The 21,075-nt window shown below is 43.1% G+C and overlaps 1 protein-coding gene across 3 annotated transcripts in view; it reads right to left on the reverse strand.

Annotated features, from left to right (window-relative positions):
* Positions 1 to 2,121: 2,121 nt before the first annotated feature.
* Positions 2,122 to 21,075, reverse strand: part of Lyrm7 (LYR motif containing 7) — a 28,508-nt gene continuing 9,554 nt past the window's right edge. For all 3 annotated transcript variants that reach the window (XM_059270574.1, XM_059270572.1, XM_059270573.1), the window contains exons 2-5: positions 18,230 to 18,302; positions 15,599 to 15,669; positions 14,519 to 14,600; positions 2,122 to 2,563 (exon numbers count right to left, since the gene is read on the reverse strand). In XM_059270574.1, coding sequence (XP_059126557.1) covers positions 2,493 to 2,563; positions 14,519 to 14,600; positions 15,599 to 15,669; positions 18,230 to 18,302 — 297 coding nt within the window. In that variant the 3' untranslated portion in view covers positions 2,122 to 2,492. The remainder of the gene's footprint in view (positions 2,564 to 14,518; positions 14,601 to 15,598; positions 15,670 to 18,229; positions 18,303 to 21,075) is intronic.

A 21,075-nucleotide genomic window follows, 5' to 3' on the forward strand; every position in this document is an offset into this window, starting at 1 on the left:
CCAGCACTCGGGAGGCAGAGCCAGGCGGATCTCTGTGAGTTCGAGGCCAGCCTGGACTACCAAGTGAGTTCCAGGAAAGGCGCAAAGCTACACAGAGAAACCCTGTCTCGAAAAACCAAAAAAAAAAAAAAAGAAAAAAACAAACAAACAAACAAAAGAAGATTGTGTGTGCATTATGTAATGATACAGCATAAGTGTTTAGTTGTCAGAGGACAACTCCCAGGGTTTGGTTGTCTCATTCCATCATGTGGGTTCCAAGAGGAAACTCAGGCTGCCGGGCTCACACAGCAAGTTAACACCACCCACTGCACAATCTTCACAGCTCCTGTGCATCCGTTCCAATACTTACTTTTACCACTGGGTTGAGGGGCTGGAGAGATGGCTCAGTGGTTAAGAGCACTGGCTGCTGTTCCAGAGGACCTAGGCTCAATTCCCAGAACCGACATGGCAGCTCACAACCACCTCTAACTCCAGTTCTATGGGATCTGACCTTTTCTGGTCTCTGTGGGCACCAGACACGCAGGTGGTGAACAGACATACATGTAGGTGAAATACCCATACACATAAAATAATTTTTCAGTTGGGTTGCTTGCTTCAAGACTCCTTTATTTTTATTATGTATATGTGTGCATCATTTGTTGGTTTGAGTTTGTGCGTGTGAATGCAGCACCCTGGGAGGCCAGTAGAGGGCACTGGATCCCCAGGAGACGGAGTGACAGCTGTGAGCTGTCATGGGTGCTGGGAACTGAAGTCAGGTCCTAGGGAAGAGCAGCAAGAGTTCTTCACCTCTGAGCCATCTCAGGCCCTGACTGGTTTCTTTATTTAATTTTATTTTGTGTACATTGGTGTTTTGTCCGAATTCATGTCTGTGGAATCCCCAGGAACTGGAATTAGACAGTTGTGAGCTGCCATGTGGGTGCTGGGAATTGAACCTGGGTTCTCTGGAAGAGTAGCCAGTGCTCTTAAGCGCTGAGCCATCTCTCCAGCCCCTGCTTGGTTTCTTATTCTCAGTTCTTTATATAGTCCGATAAATCTTTTTACATACCTGCTAACGTATATATATATTTTTTTGAGATGGGTTTTTTTGGTGTAATCTTGGCTGTCTTGGAACTAGCTCTTTAGATCACACTAGCCTCAAACTCAGAGATCCTCCTCCTGCTGCCCCTGTTGCCCTAGTGCTGGGATTAAAGGTGTATGCCGCCACCACCACCCTGCTAACATATATTCTTTATGCAATAAGAATTATTAAATTATATGACACATTATCTCAACTATAACTTTTCACTAATTTTTTGTTTTGTTTTTTGAGACAGAGTTTCTCTGTGTAGCCCTGTCCTGGAACTTGCACTGCAGACCAGGCTGGCCTTGAACTCACAGAGAGATCCACCTTCCTCTGCCTCCTGAGTGCTGGGCTTAAAGGTGTGTGCCACCACTGCCCAGTGAAAATGTTTTTTAACTTTGATAAACTCCTGTTATCATTACTATTATGTATTTGGCAACACTCAGGGTCAAATCTTGTAAAGCACTGGGGAGGCAGAGGTAGGTGGGTCTCTGAGTTCAAGGCCAGGGCTGCAGTGAGAGCATATCTCAAAAAAAGAGAGCGTAGTCATCTACAGCATTCCACAATCATGTCCAACTGTGATCCAAATACAGCTAATTCTACAAAGACCACGTAGTCTGAGAGAGGGCCATCACTTCCTAAAAATGTTAGATGTCTTTATTCTGTAGTGATCCAAAGTGATTTTGATATTTCACCCATCTATCTTCAGAAGACTGTTTAAAATGTCTTTATAGGGGCTGGAGAGATGGCTCAGTGGTTAAGAGCACTTGCTGCTCTTCTAGAGAACTCAAGTTCAATTCCCAGCACCCACGTGGCAGCTCACAACTGTCTACAACTCCAGTCCCAGGGGATCCAATACCCTCTCCTGACCTCTGCAGACACTGCATGCTCACGGTGCTTAGACATTTACACAGGCAAGGGGAAAATTGTCTTTATAAGAACACAGAGAAATAAGCCACATAATTATTTGTTATCTGCAGAAATAACCACAGGACTCTGGGAAACAATGGTTACTCTCAGTAAAGAGCTGGCAGAAAAATGTTAATTTTTTACCAACTTAATATTTTGAGAATTAAACATCAGTTTAATGGGGCATTTTATATTTAGCAGTTGTGTTTCCCGTGGGGTGAAAAGTCACCAACCTGGTAAAACGCTTCATTGGCAAATAGCTTTGGTAAGACCAAAACACCTGCCAAAGGGAAAGAGAAGAGGGCCCCACCTCCCCAGGCACTCAGTGGCCGGGTAAGGGCTGCCTGACAGTGAGAAGGGGCAGCATATCTATGTCCTCAGAACACCGAAGTGCCCTGCAGCCCTCAGCCTGTTGATCATGTGCGACCCGCTGCTTCACAGAGAAACATCTGCGTGCCCAGGACTTTTGCCAGGCATGTATTTAAAGTCAGAAGGAGCAGGGGCGGGCTGGGTCCTGGAGACTTTACTGCTTCTGAGTTGGTGCATCACAGTATGGCACGTTTTCTGTTAGAAGATCTTTCCTGGGAACCAGTTCTACGAGGAACACAGAGAGACCAGTGGTTAGATGATTAGAACTCCAGTCACGATTATCCTCAAAGCAGACCCAAGTGCCAGCACACTCACTTCCCCCACAAGTTCCAACTGTAAACTGTCTAGTTTAGGAACCATACACATAACTCTTCTAGAGATATTTTATTTCAGTTGATGTCTGAGATGAGAGCTTTGACTCTAAATGGAGGCATTTAATAAGATCCTCATTCATGTTACATAAAAACATACAACCGAGTCCATCATTTTACTAAACATGACTAATTAAACAACAAAACACAACTAAGCTAAAAACACATTATAATTGGCCATCTGTCAATTGCTAATTAAAAATGTCACCTAGAAATGTTTTTTGAGAGAGGGTCTCATATAGCTCAGGCTAGTCTTGAACTCCCTATTTAGCTGAGGCTAACCTTGAACTCCTGAGTCTCCAGCCTCCACCTCCCCATGATGGGATTATAGGTGTAGCACACCTTGCCTGGCTACTTGGAAATTTTTAAAGAAAGCAAGACATCACTCTCATAACTTAGGAAGTCCTCATCTACAGTGAGGAACTGTGGTGACGGACAGTGTCCCCACGAAACACACTGCTCAACAACAAACAACTGTTGACTCCTAGGCAAGACAACTTGATAATGTCAGGATAAATTGTTAAAATAGAAAATTTGGGGGCCTTGGAGATTACTCAGTGGTTAATGTGCTTGCTATGATAATGTGAGGACCAGAGAGTTCAGATTGCCTAGCGAGACAAGCCATATCAGGGAAATCCTGCTTCAACAAATAAAAAGAGCGATGGGGACAATTCCCAACGTTAAGTTCAGGGGTCCACATGCACCCACACACATGTAAAAACACACTTGTGTGTATGTTCAACACACACATACACGAAAAATGGAAAAAGTAAAAAAGAGAAAACTGCCCAGATATGCTGGTGCATGCCTATAATCCCAGTAATCAAAGGCAAAGGCAGTGAGATCCGCATTCAAGGCCAGCCAGCAGGCCAAAGCATGACCACGTTGATCTGAGCTATGTGAGACCCTGTCTCAAAGGCCCTGGGTCCAATACTCAGCACTGAGAAACAACAAAACAAAATTGAGGAGATCTATCACTTCCCTTTGAGAAGACAGAACCCAGGTACATTGTCCTTGTACTGCCCTGTGTGGTGGCTCACACTTTCACCTTGTTGGGAGGCTAAGACAGGAGGATCACCATGAGTTCGAGGACAGTTTGAGCTACAGAATGAGTTCCAGACCTGTGTAGCTAAAGTCTAAAATCTGTCTCAACAAAAGCAGAGCTGGGGATGTGGCTTGGTTAGCAGAGTGCCTGCCTATATGCATGAGGCCTTGAGTTGCACCTGGGAGCGGTACACACTTACAATCCTGGCCTCAGGAGGCAGAGGAAAGAGAATCACGGTCATCCTCAGCCATGTAGGAAGTTTGAGGCCAGCCTGGGGCAGATGAGATTCTGTGTCAAACAAAAGAGAGCAAATGCTCCCCTAATAACCACTCTCAGAACTACCCACACTGGATACAGTGTGGAACCTCAGTGGCATTCTGGACCACAGGGGGAAAAGGGTCCCTTCTGCTAGAAAGGGCCTTGATAGGACAAAAGAAAAAAAATATCGGGCTGGAGAGATGTCTCAGAGGTTAAAACCACTGACTGCTCTTCCGGAGGTCCTGAGTTCAATTTCCAGCAACCACATGGTGGCTCACAACTATCTGTAATGAGACCTGGTGCCCTCTTCTGGCCTGCAGTCATACATGCTGTATACATAATAAATAAATCTTTAAAAAAAAATGTCAACAAGAGTATTGCATTAATGTCAATACCCTAGTTTTGATGATTAAACTGTGGTTAAGCAATGTCCTTTATATTCAAGAAATGCACATTGAGGGGACTGGGCTCACATCTTTATTCCCAACACTCAGGAGACAGAGGTAGTTGGATCTCTCTGAATTCAAGGCCAGCTTGGTCTACATAGCAAGTTCCTGGACAGCCAGAGCTACACAGTGAGACCCTGTCTTAAGAAATAAAAGAACAACAAAAAGAAATGCATATTGAAGCATTTTTGAAGATTTTTATTTATGTGTATGAACGTGTGTCTATGTGTATGTGTGTATGTGTATGTGTGTGTGCCCCAGGAGGCCAGAGGAGTATGTCAGATTGCCCCAGAGCTAAAGTTACAAGTGACTGAACTACCCAGAGTGGGTGCTAGGAAAAAGAACTTCAGTTCTCTGAAAGATCAGTATGGGCTCTGAACTGCTGAGCCATCTCTCCAGCCACACACTGAAATATTTTGAAGAAATTGTCAGGGCTGGAGAGATGGTTCAGCAGTTAAGAGCATTGGCTGCTCTTCCAGAGGTCCTGAGTTCAATTCCTAGCAACCACATGGTGGCTCACAACCATCTATAATGAGATCTGCTGCCCTCTTCTGGCCTGCAGGCAGACATGCAGGCAGAGTACTCATACCAAAGAAAAGAAAGGAAGGAAGAAGTTGTTGGTGTGATGGTACAATCCTATAATCTCAGCACTTGAGAAGTGAGGCAGGGGAATCAGGAGTTGAGTTCAGCCTGCACTACATGAGACCCTGTCCAAAAAATTTAAAAAAAAAAAGATAACAACAACAAAACTCCACCACAAAACTATCTAGAAGATATCTGAAATTTACACTTGAGAGAGTTGACAAGATGTCTCAGAGAATAAGGTCACTTGCCACCAAGCCTGACAATCTGAATTGGATCCCTGAGACCCACATTATGGAATGAAAGCTGTCATGATCTCCATGTGCAAACCATGACACAGGCAATAAACACCCACCACACACATAAATTAATGAATAAAATAATGTGTCCATATGATAAATCTGGCTTATGAAGTGAGAAAGCCTCTGGTTATCTCTGACTTGTAATTATTTTTAACCAGTTATTTGGTGCTTTCATCCAACTAAGCCATAGTGTTAGTTTTAAGTTAATGACAGTAGTAATAACTTATTTCACTTACCAAACATACGTGCCTGTTTTATGCTAGGTATTACATCAAAAAATGAGATGAAGGGAAGGAACCATGAAAATTTATTTGGCAAGCCAGGCAGTGGTGGCACACACCTTTAACACCCCAGCACTTGGCAGGCAGAGGCAGGGGGACCTCTATGAGTTTGAGGCCAGCCTGGTCTACAGGCAAATCCAGGACAACCAGGGCTATATAACAGAGAGCTCCTGTCTCAAAAAAAAAAAAAAAAAGTTTCTTTGGCTTCAAGGGGTTCATAATCTATTGGAAAGGATAAACAACAAATCACACTGTAATATAATGCTTCACAAATGTCTTTTAGAGTGAAAATGCAAGAATTTGAGACTATTGCATTGAAGAATAAATTACTAAACCCATCCATCTTACTTTAGATTATGTTCAGCTTTGAATAACCAGAAGCCCACTGTGGTGTAATAAGAGATTTCATTTTCTTCCATCATGACGCGCAGCAGGCTTGAGCTAGGCAAGGCCTTGGTGCTGCTGGGAAGCCAGGGTCCTCCCCGTCCCGTCCTTCCGCAGCCCTTCTGAACAGCAGTCTGCCTCACTTCTGCTTTCCCCACATCTGCACTGCAGGCAGGCAGGAAGAACAAAGGCCAGGAGGGGAACCCCACCCAGCTCATTCTTGTTCAACAAAACAATGGCTTCCGTGGAAACAACACTCAGTAGATAGACACTTAGAAAAGATGCCAGAGAGTCTGGGAAGTCACATTGTATCCTTCCTTGTCCACCCTCTCTGGATATGCAACATGGACATAAGCAATTCACAGTACATTCCAGTTTACTACCTGTCCCCAAAGCCTCATCCAGTTCATACTGAGGGCCTCTGGTTAATGTGCTGGCCCCCTCAGCCCACTGGGTCCATCTGTGGCCCACATCGTAGACACCTACCCCACTTTAGTTGGAAATAAATGATGGGATGAAAAATAAAAACATGAGACTGGGAATCTATGGTAGTGCCCAGGCCACAGACAATCCTAAATCCCAGGGATAGCAAAAGACAAACTTCTTAACTTGATAACACTAAATCCTCAGTCTGCCAATTTGGCAGTACCAAATTCTATTTTCAAGAGACTCCAAGCCCTGCTCTGATGCACTCTACTACACAGATGCCAGATCTGGCCCCTGGGCCACTTCCTGTTTCAGGGAGATGGAGATCCTGGGGAAGATAGCCTCTTTTGGGAGCTTCAAAAGCTTTCACAGTCTACTTCCTGTCAATCTGAGTTCAGGAAACCAGGGACAGCTCTAAGAGCTGAAGTAAACTACACAAGCCTGGGTTTCTTAGCAATACAATCCACTCAAAAACTATAAACTTCAAGTCTGTTTCCAGTTGTTTCCACAAACAAGAAGGCACAGGCAAGTATCTTACCCAATTTGAAGCGATACAGTCATCCTTCTTTCAGTCGGCTGCACTCACTAGCCCTCTAACTGAGACCCACTTCTTAAAGCAAGGGAAAGCAACAGCCAAGAGCTCCCGTGAGCAAGGAGGAAAGAGGCCTGCGGGCAAACTGAAAACTTCAGAAGTCTCTTTACATCTGTCTTGCGTGGGACAGCGGGACCAGGGACTCTTGCAGTTCAAGGCTCTCCTCAGAACACAGGCGGCAGACAAAGTGTCACTTAGCAAAGTGGCACTCATTCCACCTCTGCTTTGGGAGTGGACCAATCTGCAAACATTCTTTCTCAGCATCTTGCTCAAGGCAGAAAAAGCTCAACAGCATGCACTGCCATTGGGCTGTCTCTTTTATTGCTGTAGCCCCAGGTCCGTGTGCGTGGTGGCAGCGGAGGCGGCGGAGGCGGCGGCGGCGGCGGCGGTGGGGGCCGCACGCCTTTAATCCTAGCATTTGAGAGGCAGAGGCAGGCGGATCTCTGTGAGTTCGAGGCCAGCCTGGTCTACAGAGTGAGTTTACTCAAGAGACTGAAGTAGAAGAGTTACAGCAAGTTTGAGGCCAGCCTGGGCTACAGCGTGAGATCCTGTATCCAAAAAAAATTTTTAATTTAAATTTAAATTATATATATATATATATATATACACACACACACATATATATATACACATATATACATACACACACGTGCATAATGGATAACCTAGTTTATAATAGTGTGGCAGAGACATTTGGACATTAATAATGTATAGGACATTAAGATTATTTTAAAGTTATAACAATGTTGCTAAATATATCAGGCACACAAACAGCAATAAGCTGAAATGAGGAGCTTACACTTTGGTCATGTTTTTTCTAAGAACCTGTCCTTGCCTGTGTCTGGGCTTGGAGCTCCTCTGACATACAGAAAGTGCTGTGGGGGAACCCTTAACTACCAATCCTTTACAAAGAGCATGCAGTTTCATAAGGATAAGACCAAGATTTGTCCTGCCCATTGTTCCAGAAATCCCAGTGCCTACCACAATGAGGATTCAATAAATATGGGCTGAGTCACTTTAAACAGTCTTAGAAAAAACATCAGATAGCATTTGACAATGACAAATGTACAGTATCAAAAGGAAGAAGTTTAGGGCTGGGGAGATGAGTTGAGTTGATAAAATGCTTCCTGTGCAAGCACAGGACCTGAGTTTGGATCCCCAGCACCCACGCAGAAGCACACACCTATGACCTCAGAGCTAGAGCGGTGGTCCCAGGTAGAGCTCTGGGTCTGGCAAGCTAGCCAGTTTAGCCAAAGCAGTGAGTTCCAGGCTCAGTGAGAGACCCTGTCTTTAACAATTAGGTGGATAGCAATCTAGGACACCTGACATCAACTTCTGGCCTACATATACACATGTGCACACACACAAATATGCACACAGACACATACACACATACAAAGAGGCAGAAGTTTAAAAAAAAAAAAGAGATCTGAGATCTGAGCTAGGCATAGTGATACACACCTTTAATCCCAGCACTTGGGAGGCAGAGGCAATCTCTATGGGTTTGAGGCCAGCCTGTTCTACATAGTTGAGTTCCAGGATAGCCTGAGCTACATACATAGTGAGACTCTGTCTCAAAAAAAGACATGTGAGCCGGGCGGTGGTGGCGCACGCCTTTAATCCCAGCACTCGGGAGGCAGAGCCAGGTGGATCTCTGTGAGTTCGAGGCCAGCCTGGGCTCCCAAGTGAGTTCCAGGAAAGGCGCAAAGCTACACAGAGAAACCCTGTCTCGAAAAAAGAAAAAACAAAAAAAAACAAAAAACAAAAAAAAAAACACCAAAAAAAAAAGACATGTGAAAAAGTTTTTCTCACTATATTTTCTTAATGTTACCACATATACTTAGAAATACACCCCAATTTTGTCTGTCTTACATATGTGCTAGAGAAGAAGCTGCAAACATATTGGGCTGGAGCTAGAGAGAAGGCTCAGCAGTTAAGAGCACTGGCTGTTCTTCCAGAGAACCGGGTTCAATTCCCAGCACCCACAGAGTGTCTCACAACTGTCTGTGATTCTAGTTCCAGGGGATCTGATGCTCTCTTCTGACTTCAGAGTATACCTTTTGGGGTAAAGGCTGTGTTTTGGCACTGACAGTAGAGTGCTCACCTAGCATACACAGGTCCTGAGTATAATTCGCATATATCAAGCATGGTGTTACATATTGGTAATCAAAACACTCAGAAGATAGAGGCAGGAAGATCAGAAGTTTAAGGCCATCAGCTACTTAATGAATTAGAGGGTATCCTGGAGACCATGTCTCAAAAAATTAAATGAATAATCAAAAGAACCTAGGTGATAGAGAGAGATCTCAGTGGTTAAGAGCACTTGCTGCTCTTCCAGAGAACCTGAGTTCAGTTCCCAGTACTCATATCAGGTAACTCTTGTCCCAGAAGATCTGACTTCCTCCAGGTACGGCATGCACGTGGTACACACACACACACACACACACACACACACACACACTCAGGTATACACACATACACATAAAATAAACATCTTTTAATTAAATAATAAAATCTTTAAAAAAAAAATAAGGTGGAGGCTCTACGACCCTGGCCCACCTGCCTGGGTATCAACCATCAAGATGGTACATGCTGAAGCCTCTTCTCACCCACTGAGTTGAAGATGAACCAAGAGTTCACTCTCCATTCATGTATTTTACTATCAAAGGATGGTAGCTGCAACTGTTCCAGCCAGAAAGCAGCTCAAAAGCAGAGAAACTAACAAAGAAAGTTGGTGTGGAGAATGTGAGGTTTCAGAGCATGAACTGGCACTGTTGTGAACAGGCCCCAGACCTTAGCACACTGACACCCTGATGGACGTACCATTCAGGCCTTGGAACCCAGCTCCTAGTCAGCAACATCTGCCAAAATGAGAACCAAGACCTAATCCATCAAAGCCCATAGTTCTGGAAAAGTCCCTAAATGAGGTGTGTCAACACAGGATGTGATTTTGGTGCTTAAAATCCCACCCTAAGAATGGCTAGGGACTGCACTTGGGTCCTGAATACCCAGTGTAGTCACCAGTCAGCTAATAAAGACTTTTTATTGCCTTGAATCTGTGTCTGAGTGGTATTCTCTGGTGGACACCTCACAAGAGCTCCTCACCCAGCGACCCTCTTAATGAACATGTTACTTGGGAGTCACGGCAGGCTTAGATGACACCATTATGGAGCTGACAGACATCTCCCCTATCAGAAGGCACTGGTTTGAGAAGTCCAGACCTCTGCACCCTCCAAAATATATTCCTATCTCCAAGCCTCCGGGCTATGGGAAAACACTTATCACCATGGCTACAGAAAAAGCAGCAGTCTGTCTGTCCATCTGTCTGTCCTCTCAATCTTCAGTCTTCAACACTGGTGAGTGGTATGAAGACTCTCCAAAACTGGCTGCTGTTGTTTCTGTCTTGACACAAAGCCAGAGCCTTCTAACATCTTATAAAGACTCCTTTCTACAAAGCTCTCAAGTTCTGACCACGAAGCAACAGCCGTGAGGGAAGCTCAGTTTATGAGTCCCCGGGATTGAACTAGATACTGATCACAGCTGCTAAGTCCCAGTGGTGGCCCCCTCACTAGACTAGAATGAGAAGAATGCCTGTAAGACTTCCCTTCAAGCAGGCTGCTCTAAAACAGAGACACAATCTCGAATCTCATCTTAAACAATGAAGATGTGGTGAGGTGTGGAGACCTGCTCGTAGTTGCCCTGGAAACTGTTGGGTTTTCAGGAAGGGACCTAAAAAAAAAAAATGCTAGGCCTGGCCTGGTGGCACATACCTTTAATCCCAACACTCAGGAAGACAGAGATAGGCAGATTCTTTGGATTCAAGGCCAGTCTGGTCTACACAGCAAATTCCAGAACAGCCAGGACTACATAGAGAGACCCTGTCTCAAAAATAAATCAAATAAAACTCTAACAACAGAAAAAGAAATGTGAGATGCTACCTCCTGTGTGTGTGTGTGTGTGTGTGTGTGTGTGTGTGTGTGTGATGCTAATTCTATACCATGAGAAATTCAAGAAGATGAAATAAAAATCTAGCCTGTGCAACAGTGGTTTTGCGCCCCACAGCTGCAAGGTGAAGGATTCAGAAAGTTTTAACTCGTGTTTAGAGGAAGAGTAAAGATCCTTTACGTGGTTCAGTGATCTAGTTTGCTGGGGAAGCTTTTCTGTCAGTGGGAGGAGAGTAGACCAAGTGTTCTTAAAACACACAAAGCCATTCAAGGCCAGCCTGGTCTATAGAGTGAGTTTCAGGACAGCCAGAATACATAGAGAAACCTTGTCTTGAAAAACAAAACAATGGCTGGAGAGATGGTTTAGAGGTTGAAGTTAAGAGCACTGGCTGCTCTTCCGGAGGACCTGGGTTCAACTCCCAGCACCTACATGGCAGCTCACAACTGTCTGTATGTAGCTCGTTTCAGGGGGCCCGAAACTTCCCAGGGCAAAACACTAATAAACATAAATTTATTTTAAAAATTAGGGGGAAAAAAAGAAAAACAAAAAACAAAAGCTATCTGTGTATGATTTCTCCTGCAGTTGTACATAAGATGTTTTTACATTAAAAAAGGATAAATACTATAGAATTGTATTACATGAAATATATAGAATATACAAATTCATAGAGACAGAAAGATTAAACATTATCTCAAGATGGAGAAGAAAGGAATATAGAGCAATGATTTCCTAAGTACAGAATCTCTGTTTTGTGTGATGGAAAAGCCCCACAAATGGACAGTAGTATCAGGACATAATATCATGAATGTAATAAATCAATACAATTAATGTAATTAATGAATATCATAAATACAGTTATTGAATGAAAAGAGGCTGGAGAGATGGCTCAGTGTTTAAGAGCACTTCCTGCTCTTAAAGAGGACACCAGTGTTGGGGTCCCAGCACTTACTTTGTGGGGTGGGGGATGTTTCACAAGGGTCTGTAACTCCACAAAGGTCTGAAGCCTTTTGAAGGAACAAAGCATGTGCTCACAGAGTTGTATAAAATGAAAATAAATCTACATTGGGCGTGGTTGCCTATGCCTTTAATCCCATCACTCAGTAGGTACAGCCCAGACACAGAGCTTAGTGAGTTCCAGGCAAGCCTGGATGGTAAGAAAGAGAAAACCAGAGGTGATAACCCATGCCTATAATCCTGCCACTGCAGAGGAAGAGACAGCTGGATCTCTGTGAGTTTCATGCCACTCCAGTCTACAAAGAGGAGTCCATCGTTATCTCAAGTTGGAAAAGAAAGCAATGATTTCCTAAGTACAGAGTTTCTGTTTTGTGTGACGGAAAAGCCCCACAAACAGACAGTAGTATCAGGACATAATATCATGAATGTAATAAATCAATACAATTAATGTAATTAATGAATATCATAAATATAGTTATTGAATGAATAATGTGAATGTAATCAATGAATACCACAAATTAATATCATGAGTGTAATTAATATCTTGAATGTAATTCATGCCACTGAATTGTGAACTTAAAAATGGTTACATTGGGGGGTGGGAGGAGGGAGGATGGGGGAATTCGTGGCTGATATGTGAAATTAAGTTAATTATAAAATAAAAATACTATTAAAAAACTACACAGAGGGAAAAAAATGGTTACAAAAAATTCAAAGTCAACAAAGCACCACACAGGATCTAGATTCTCTGTGTATTTCCCATCTTTATGTGGCTTATTTTTTTATATTACTTTACTCTTTCTTTAAAGACTTTATTTTTAAACTATTTATTTTTTTCCTATGACTGTCTATACCTATTTTCTTAAGCACCTATTCACACTGTAACCTGTTTAAAGGTTTTGAATTTTTTGAATGCTGATGATCGAACAGCAGCTGCTGAAAGACACAAGATTGTAAAAGGAACTGCTGAATTAAACCAGTCTAGATACTTTAGAGATGTCTTAGCTATAAAATGGAATTCAGAAAATGTATTAAGTTGAGTGAGGGGTTATGTTTTTTGTTTCTACAGAAAATGAAAGGCTGTGGATTCCTTCAAAATTAATAAAGACCAGATTTGATTGGGGGAGACCCCTTGAAAATCTTGGCTACAGATAATAAACCTAGAAAAACTACAAGACAGTTGGCAAGGTGAAAAGTGGCAGTGGCTTGTTCCTTAGTCTCTCTGATCTTACCCCACTATCTGGCTCCGGGATTTTATTAAAAGACCAATTTTGATCCTGAAAGGGGGATGTCTTTTGCCTCTCCCCTTACTAGTGTATAAAAAGCCCATTAGGAATAAACTCAAGGCAACTGGGTATTGACCCAGGGCCCTCCCAAAGCTATCTTGCGTCTCTTTTCTTCATCTGTATCTATATTTTTTCCTATCGAGCATTTCTCAATTCTTCACTATCCCCTTCAAGGATGTTCGACAGGTCAGGGCTGGACCCTGACATCAAACCCACATGATGAGAGGTAGCCTCTGACCTCCACTAGCATATATGTGTGTTCATTTGTAAGTGTGCAAGCACACACACACACATACACACACACACAAATGTTAAAAAAAAAAAAACAAGTTGTAATCTGCAGTGAGATTTCACTAACACTCCAGCAGGAGTCCTGAGATATAACAGATTCTTAAGTACATTTCCATTTCCTATAATCCCAATTTTTCTGGACTGAAATAACTAATTATAGAATAAAAGGTAAAAAAAAATACTTAGTCTAGGTAGATAATAAATGATGGCAGAAAAATTAATAAATATGGCTACATAAAAATGGTTGTAGCTGGTGCAGTGGTACACCCCTTTAATCTGAGCACTTGGGAGCAGAAGCAGGCAGATCTCTGTGAGTTCAAAGCCAGCCTGGTCTGCATAATGAGTTCTAGGACAGCCAGGACTACATAGTGAGTCCCTGTCTCAAAAAAGCAAAAAAAAAAAAAAAAAAAAAAACCAAAAAAAGGATGTGTTAATAACTACAATTTTGCAATATAACCAGGAAATAAGATTTGTGGGGAGGAGCTCTGGAGAGATGACTCAGTAGTTAAGAGCATTAGCTGCTCTTGTAGTGGACCTGGTTTCAGTTCTCATCATTCCATGATGGCTAACAACCATCCATAATTTTAACTCCAGGGGATCCAACATCCTCTTGTGACTTCCACTGATACCAGGCATGCATGGGTGCACATGCAAGCAAAACATGCATACACATTTAAAAAAAACTAAACCTAAACTTAGAAGTGAAAAGAAAAAAGGGAGAAGGGGACATGGCTCAGTCGAGGACTTGAGTTCAATCCCTGTGTCGGTGTGAAAGAATACCAGTGTGGTGGGTGTGGTCACGCCCTTAATCCCAGGGGGGCCACCCTGATTTACACAGTCCGTTCAAAGACAGCCAGGGCTACACAGTGAAACCCTGTCTCAGGAAAGAAAAAAAAATCAATAATAATAAATAAAATAATGACACACAAAGGTGCAGTAACTGTTACCGTTTTGAAACATCACAGTCAGCAACCACATCCCCCCCCACACACACACACACACCTCCACGTTACTTACTCAGTGTGTTGTGGTCGGTGTGAACACCTTGAATAACAGATGTTCTAAGTAACAGTTCAACATCGGAACCCAGTTTCATCATCTGTGAAGAAAATACACAGAGTAACCCTTGAGTAATGTGTAGGGCTTCACTGGCTTTGAAAACCACAGTTTTACAGGTCACTTTAAGATAATGAGGCTTTTAGCTTCGTGAAGTTATATGTTGTACAGAAGTTGCAAACATTTCAGATGCCCTTCATTTTTATTATAATCCCATATTTTGTTCAAACAGATTTAAAATTTTTGTTATAATATGCATTTTAAAATGTGTTGAGGGCTGGGCATGGTAGAGCATGCCTTTAATCGGAGCACTTTGGGAGGCAGAGGCTGGCCTGGTCTACATAGTGAGTTCTAGAACAATGGAGCTAAATAGTGAGACCCTGTCTCGAAAAAAATAAACAAAAAAAGTATTTTTACCTAATTTTTTTATTCATTTGTATAATTGCTATTAAATATGGGAGACATTTTCTTATTTGTATTTTCTCATTTACTAATCAATTCTTTATACCTAGTTATCCCCACAAAGAACTGTCTTACTTTTTTAAGGCAGCACCTCAGTATGTAGCCCAGGCTGGCACTGGACTCGTGATCTTCCACTTCAGCCTCTTGAGCACTAGAGTGGCAGGGCCCAGCCCACCATGCCCAGCTCTGCTCTGCTCTCCTTCCTACGGGGCTTCCCCACCTACAGCTCCCTCTGAAGTGTGGCATCACAAGACCGCTTGTTCCTCAGCTTCAGTCACTTGACTCAAGTGAAGAAAGACTGCTGTGGCTTCTGCCACGGTTCAGCTGCCCTGGTCTTGACCCAGGGCCTTGTTATCTTTGGGGGCAGGAGATAATCCTGAGGAGAGGCACGGCAAACAAGCGCAGGTTGTCTACAGCTGTGGAGGCTCTCCCTCCCTCCCTCCCTCCCTCCCTCCCTCCCTCCCTTCCTCCCTCCTGAGTAACTAACGGCTTTCCTTCCTTCACACAGCCCTCCACTCCCACCGTCCTCTCTTTCCCACAGTCACACCAGCTTTATATAATCGCCACCTCTTACTGCACCTCTGCTATTTTCTCCGGAGAGGCCTCACTTTTATTTTTTTTGAATTCTTCATTTATCTTTACTCTGGCTGCTAGAGAGAGAGAGAAACACATGTAATTAATACTTAGGATTCTTACATGTTATTCAGCATTACTCATTATGAATTTCTACTTCTCACATAAAACTGAGCATGAGAAATGTGTTCTGTGCCAAGCATGGTATTACACACCATAACAGCACTTAGGAGGATGAGGCAGGAGGATTTTGAGTTTGAGGCCAGCTTGGGCTATGTGGTGAGGCTTTGGTTTTTTTTTTTAAACACAGGGTCTCTCTACATAACTCTGGCTGTCCTGGAATCTCAGGGTCTCTATACATAGCTCTGGCTGTCCTGGAATTCATTATATAGACGAGGCTGGCCTGGAACCCACAGAGATCCTCCAGCCTTTAAGGCCACCATGCCTGGCTTCTTTTCCACTTCATTTGTGTATCTCTAGAACTACTGGATTCTAATAGGTCCAAATCCAAGTATGTTTTTTTTTTCTCTAAATCTAAACATTTAAAGTAATGCCCTGTTTTATTTTGTTTTGAGATAGGGTCTCACTGGAAAGCCCAGGCTATTCTTGAACCTGTGAGTCCTCTGCCTCAGCCTTCAGAGCGCTGCAGTTACATGCATGTGCCACCACACTCATCTGAAATGCTTTATGAAGATGGTAAGAACCAGTGCAAACAACATATAACCTACACACAGAGATGCTTCAGCACCGAGGATCTGCTCCTGAGCACCTTCGCTGATGTAAAAGTGAATGATAAAAGTAAGGTTGCTAGGTGTGGTAGCGCATGCCTTTAACTAAGAACTGGGGCGGGGCCAGAGGCAAGAGGTGCTCTGTGAGTGAGGCCAGCCTGCTCTCTCTACATGGCAAGTTCTAGGACAGGTAGGACTATAAAGTGGACTGTGTCTCAAACAACAACAAACAAACAAACAAAAAACCTTTTAGGCTCACATATACCACTTACATTACAGCGGCTTAATCTATTCTAATTGGCCTTGCTGTGTTATGAGCATGTAGTGGAACAATCTGTATGAAGTCCTTAGAAAATATCAACAAATGCTGGCGAAAGCAACCAAATACACCATGCTGACAGAAAAAAGTAGCCATGGAAGCCTCCTTCAGCGCTCATCTTCCTCAGTGTGTAGGTGGTTAAGAGTCTGGTCCATCGCCGGGCGTTGGTGGCGCACGCCTTTAATCCCAGCACTCGGGAGGCAGAACCAGGCGGATCTCTGTGAGTTCGAGGCCAGCCTGGGCTACCAAGTGAGTTCCAGGAAAGGCGCAAAACTACACAGAGAAACCCTGTCTCGAAAAACCAAAAAAAAAAAAAAACAAGAGTCTGGTCCTAGTGGAGGCTGGAGAGGTGGCTCAGTGGTAGCTCCAGGGAATCCATCGCCCTCTTCTGGCTTCCCAGGACACCAAACACCCAAGTGGTACACAGATATACATGGAGGCAAAACACCCATCCTCATAAAGTAATAAAAATAAACCTTTTTTTTTAAAAAAAAAAACTCTGGCTTTTAGAATCAGGTTGCTTAAGATATTCCTCAGTTCTACTGTTGGCTAATGACATGCAGGAAATCTTTTTCATATTTTGTCAGTTTTCTCATCTGCAAAAATTTGAATTATAGTATAATTACCTCACAGAGCTGAGAACTGTTAGCAATTTGTGTAAAGTACATAAAACGATGTATTTCTAAAACTAGAGGCTGGAGAGATAGCTCAGCAGTTAAGAGCATGTCCTACTCACCTGAGTGTGGTCCCCAGCACCCACATCAGGTGACTCACAACTGCCTGTGCCTCCAGCGTCCAGGGGTCCTATACAGCTGGCTTCTGTGGGCACCTGCACTTACGTGCATAGCACACACACACAGTTGAAAATAATAAAAGTCGATATTAAAAAGAAATGACCAAATTTGATTTCCTGGGAATGCTTTTTGCCTAGTGCACTCTTAGGGAGGTTTGGAAATGCATGGTGAGTGGAAATCAGACCGATACAGAGCCTGAGGTCTCGAGCTGTGACTTCCAAGTCAGTCTGAAAACATTTCAGAGATGCTCAGTCCGGACTCATGTGGCCAGATTCGATCTCACAGCTGCAGAGACTGCTACACTTACTCAGTTGTTAACAACATGGTAGCACCTGGTTATAGTGTGAGAAAATTGGGTTATGCCTAGGGAAATGGGATTAAGAGAGAACTTTGAATCTCACCCGCCCCTTCCTTTTAGATGATTCTATATGAAAACTGGGTCTTTATAAGAATTAGGTATTCTTCCACAGGTATAATGTGGGCAGGTTTTTATAGAACATCAGGGAGAGATGGTAAAGGTCATTCCAGAGTCAGAAGAGAAGGGCAGCCAGCTAAAGAATGGATGTGCACCAGGAGTTGTGGCACACACCTCAGGCAGGAAGATCAGGAGTTCAAGGTCACCCTCCAAGTACCTTCAATGCCAACCTGGGATATTTAACATCCTGGCTCAGGTCAGCAACCTAGCTCAAAGGTAGGGTGCTTTGCTTCAATGTGTGGGACTCCAAGTTCAATTCCTAGCACAGAGGAGGGGAAAAAAAACATGGATTTGTGCTAAAGGAGTGAAAGATGTATTTACCTTCTAATGCTCTCTTATCATTTTTAAAAACTTGCTGTCTGGTCCTGTGCAGTGTTCTAAAGAGCTGTAAAACCTATGGAGGAAAAGCAGAATTCAGGACTGAGGAGATGGCTCAGTGGATAAAGCACGTGCTCCAGGGTCCTGAGGAGCTGAGTTCAAATCCTTGGAATCCACATAAAAACAAACATGATAGCACACATCTGTAATCCCTGGATGCCTGTGGAAAGATGACAGCAGAGAGACAGGAGAATCCCAGAAGCTCAAGGGATTCTTGGACTACCCTGCCATATGCAAAGAGTCCCCTGCCTCAAACAAGGTAGAAGGCAAGAACCAACACCTGAGGTTTTCCTCTGACCACACACACACACACACACACACACACACACACACACATACATATATCACACACAAAAATAAATAAATAAAATTTAAAAACAGTAAGATTTTATGCTTAAGAAAAAAATCACACCCAGGTGGCAGTAGTGAATGTCTTTAATCCTAACACTCAGAGGCAGAGGCAGGCAGATCTCTGAGTTGGAGGCCAGCCTGGTCTACAGAGTGAGTTCCAGGATAGTCAGGACTACACAGAGAAACTCTGTCTCAAAAAACAGTGGGGGGGCTGGAGAGATGGCTCAGAGGTTAAGAGCAGCCAGAGGTCCTGAGTTCAATTCCCAGCAACCACATGGTGGCTCACAACCATCTGCAATGAGATCTGGTGCCCTCTTCTGGCCTGCAGGCAAACATGCTGTATACATAATAAATAAATCTTTAAAAAAAAAAAAGGGAAAAGAAAAAAAAATCACATTTTACATAACATTTAGAATTATTGTATTAGAAGGTTTAAACAGTATTTGTTTTCTATTTGTTTCTAAAAGTTACTTTTCAGAATAGCTGGTAAAAGCAAGAACTTGCAAAGTAACTTCCTAGTTGCTGTTTCTCTTTAAGTCCAAGAACAAACAAGGTTGGGCTGCTAAACAGAGAAACCCTGCTCAAAAAACCAACACCCACCGCACCCCCACACCCCCCACACCCTTCACACCCCCACAAAAAGCCAAAACCAAACCAAACGAGAAAAAAACAACGGGGAACTGGGAGATGGCTCCGTGATTAGGAGGATATACTGTGCTTCCAGAGGACCTCGGTCTGCTTCCCAGCGCCAACATCCCGTGGCTCACAACCACCTGTAAGTCCTCCGGCCTCTGCAGGCCTCTGCACTTGTGCACACATTACCCCCCCCCCACACACACACACACGCACACAGACACATAATTTAAAAAGAAGTAGCAGTTGGGGGCACAACTCAGTGGTAGAGTGTGCAACTTAGCACAGATAAGGCCCTAGGCTCTCGGGCTCCATCTAGCACCAAAACATTAAAAAAACTGTATTTACAAAATTTCTGAGTTCTATGAAACAAACAGTAGTCAGGGAAAAAAAAAAGGAAGAAAGAAAAATAAAAAATAAAACAAAAAACTAATTAATCTTCTAAGCCAAGTGTGGTGGCTCATATCTGTAAATTGGCACTCAGGGGGGAAGGCAGGAGAATCAGCTCAATGTCAGATTCTGCTATGTGATGAGTTCAAGGCCAACATGAGCCTGTTTCATCAACTCCCTCAAAACAAAACAAAAGCCTTAATAATGATTCTGACAAAAAACTAGTGTACTAAGATAGTGAATTCTGCCAGTTTGCACACATTTGTAGCTTTCTTTTTTCTTTTTTTTTTTTTTTTTAAGATTTATTTATTTATTATGTATACAGCATGTATGACCAGAAGAGGGCACCAGACCTCATTACAGATGGTTGTGAGCCACCATGTGGTTGCTGGGAATTGAACTCGGGACCTCTGGAAGAGCAGTCAGTGCTCTTAACCTCTAAGCCATTTCTCCAGCCCCATTTGTAGCTTTCTTAACCTACACTTTTCATCTACTCTTGAATCATGCACAATCAGGAACTTTTTCTATCCTATGAGCCCAGGAAGGTGTTGCAGATAACTTAGGGAAGGCTAATTGCAATTTCTGAAGTGAAAAGTGGAAGGAATGCTGAGACTTCTCAACATCCCAAGTCTGTGGGGACCAGTAGGTCAGTGAATTCGAGCCTGACCTTTGGATAATATATGAATTGGAAAGGAACAGTGGTGGGGATAGGTGAGAAAGAGGAGGGAATGGGGATGAACTTAAGACATATATACGTGTATGAAGTCTCAAAAACAAAAAAAGGGGCTGGAGATGGCACAGAGGTTAAGAATACTGGCTGCTCCTCCAGAGGACCTGGGTTCAATCCCCAGCCCCCACATGGCAGCTCACAGTTCCAGGTGATCTGACACCCTCACACAGACATACATGCAGACAAAACACCCGTGTGCATGAAGTAAAAAAATTAAAAACAAAATAATAAAATGGAAAACCAAGCTTAGATTTAGGGCTGGGGAGATGGCTCAGTGATTAAAATGCTGATTCTGCAAGGGTGAAGACCAGAGTTTGGACCCCCAAAACCCACAAAAATGCAAGGTAGACATGTATTTCCAGCCTTGGGAGGCAGAGACAGAGGATGCCCAGAGCAACTGGCTAGCAAGACTACATACTCATATTGGGGAGCTCTGGGTTCAGTTAAGAGACCCTGCTTCAATAAGTAAGGTAGAAGAGCGATAGAAGTATTCATAGAAGCATGCATGTACTCACCAGTACACATATGAAAATGGAAAAAAATACTTAAGATTTACTGATGAGCATTTCAGATTTAGGTTTTGTTTTTGTTTTTGTTTTATGCTTGGCCTGTACTTTAAGACAATCACAGGAAATGAACGAACTTGTTATGGAGGAATGGGGAACAATAAACAACCTAAAAATGT

Source organism: Peromyscus eremicus, chromosome 8a (genome assembly GCF_949786415.1).
Source record: "Peromyscus eremicus chromosome 8a, PerEre_H2_v1, whole genome shotgun sequence".
In the NCBI taxonomy this organism is placed as follows: domain Eukaryota; kingdom Metazoa; phylum Chordata; class Mammalia; order Rodentia; family Cricetidae; genus Peromyscus; species Peromyscus eremicus.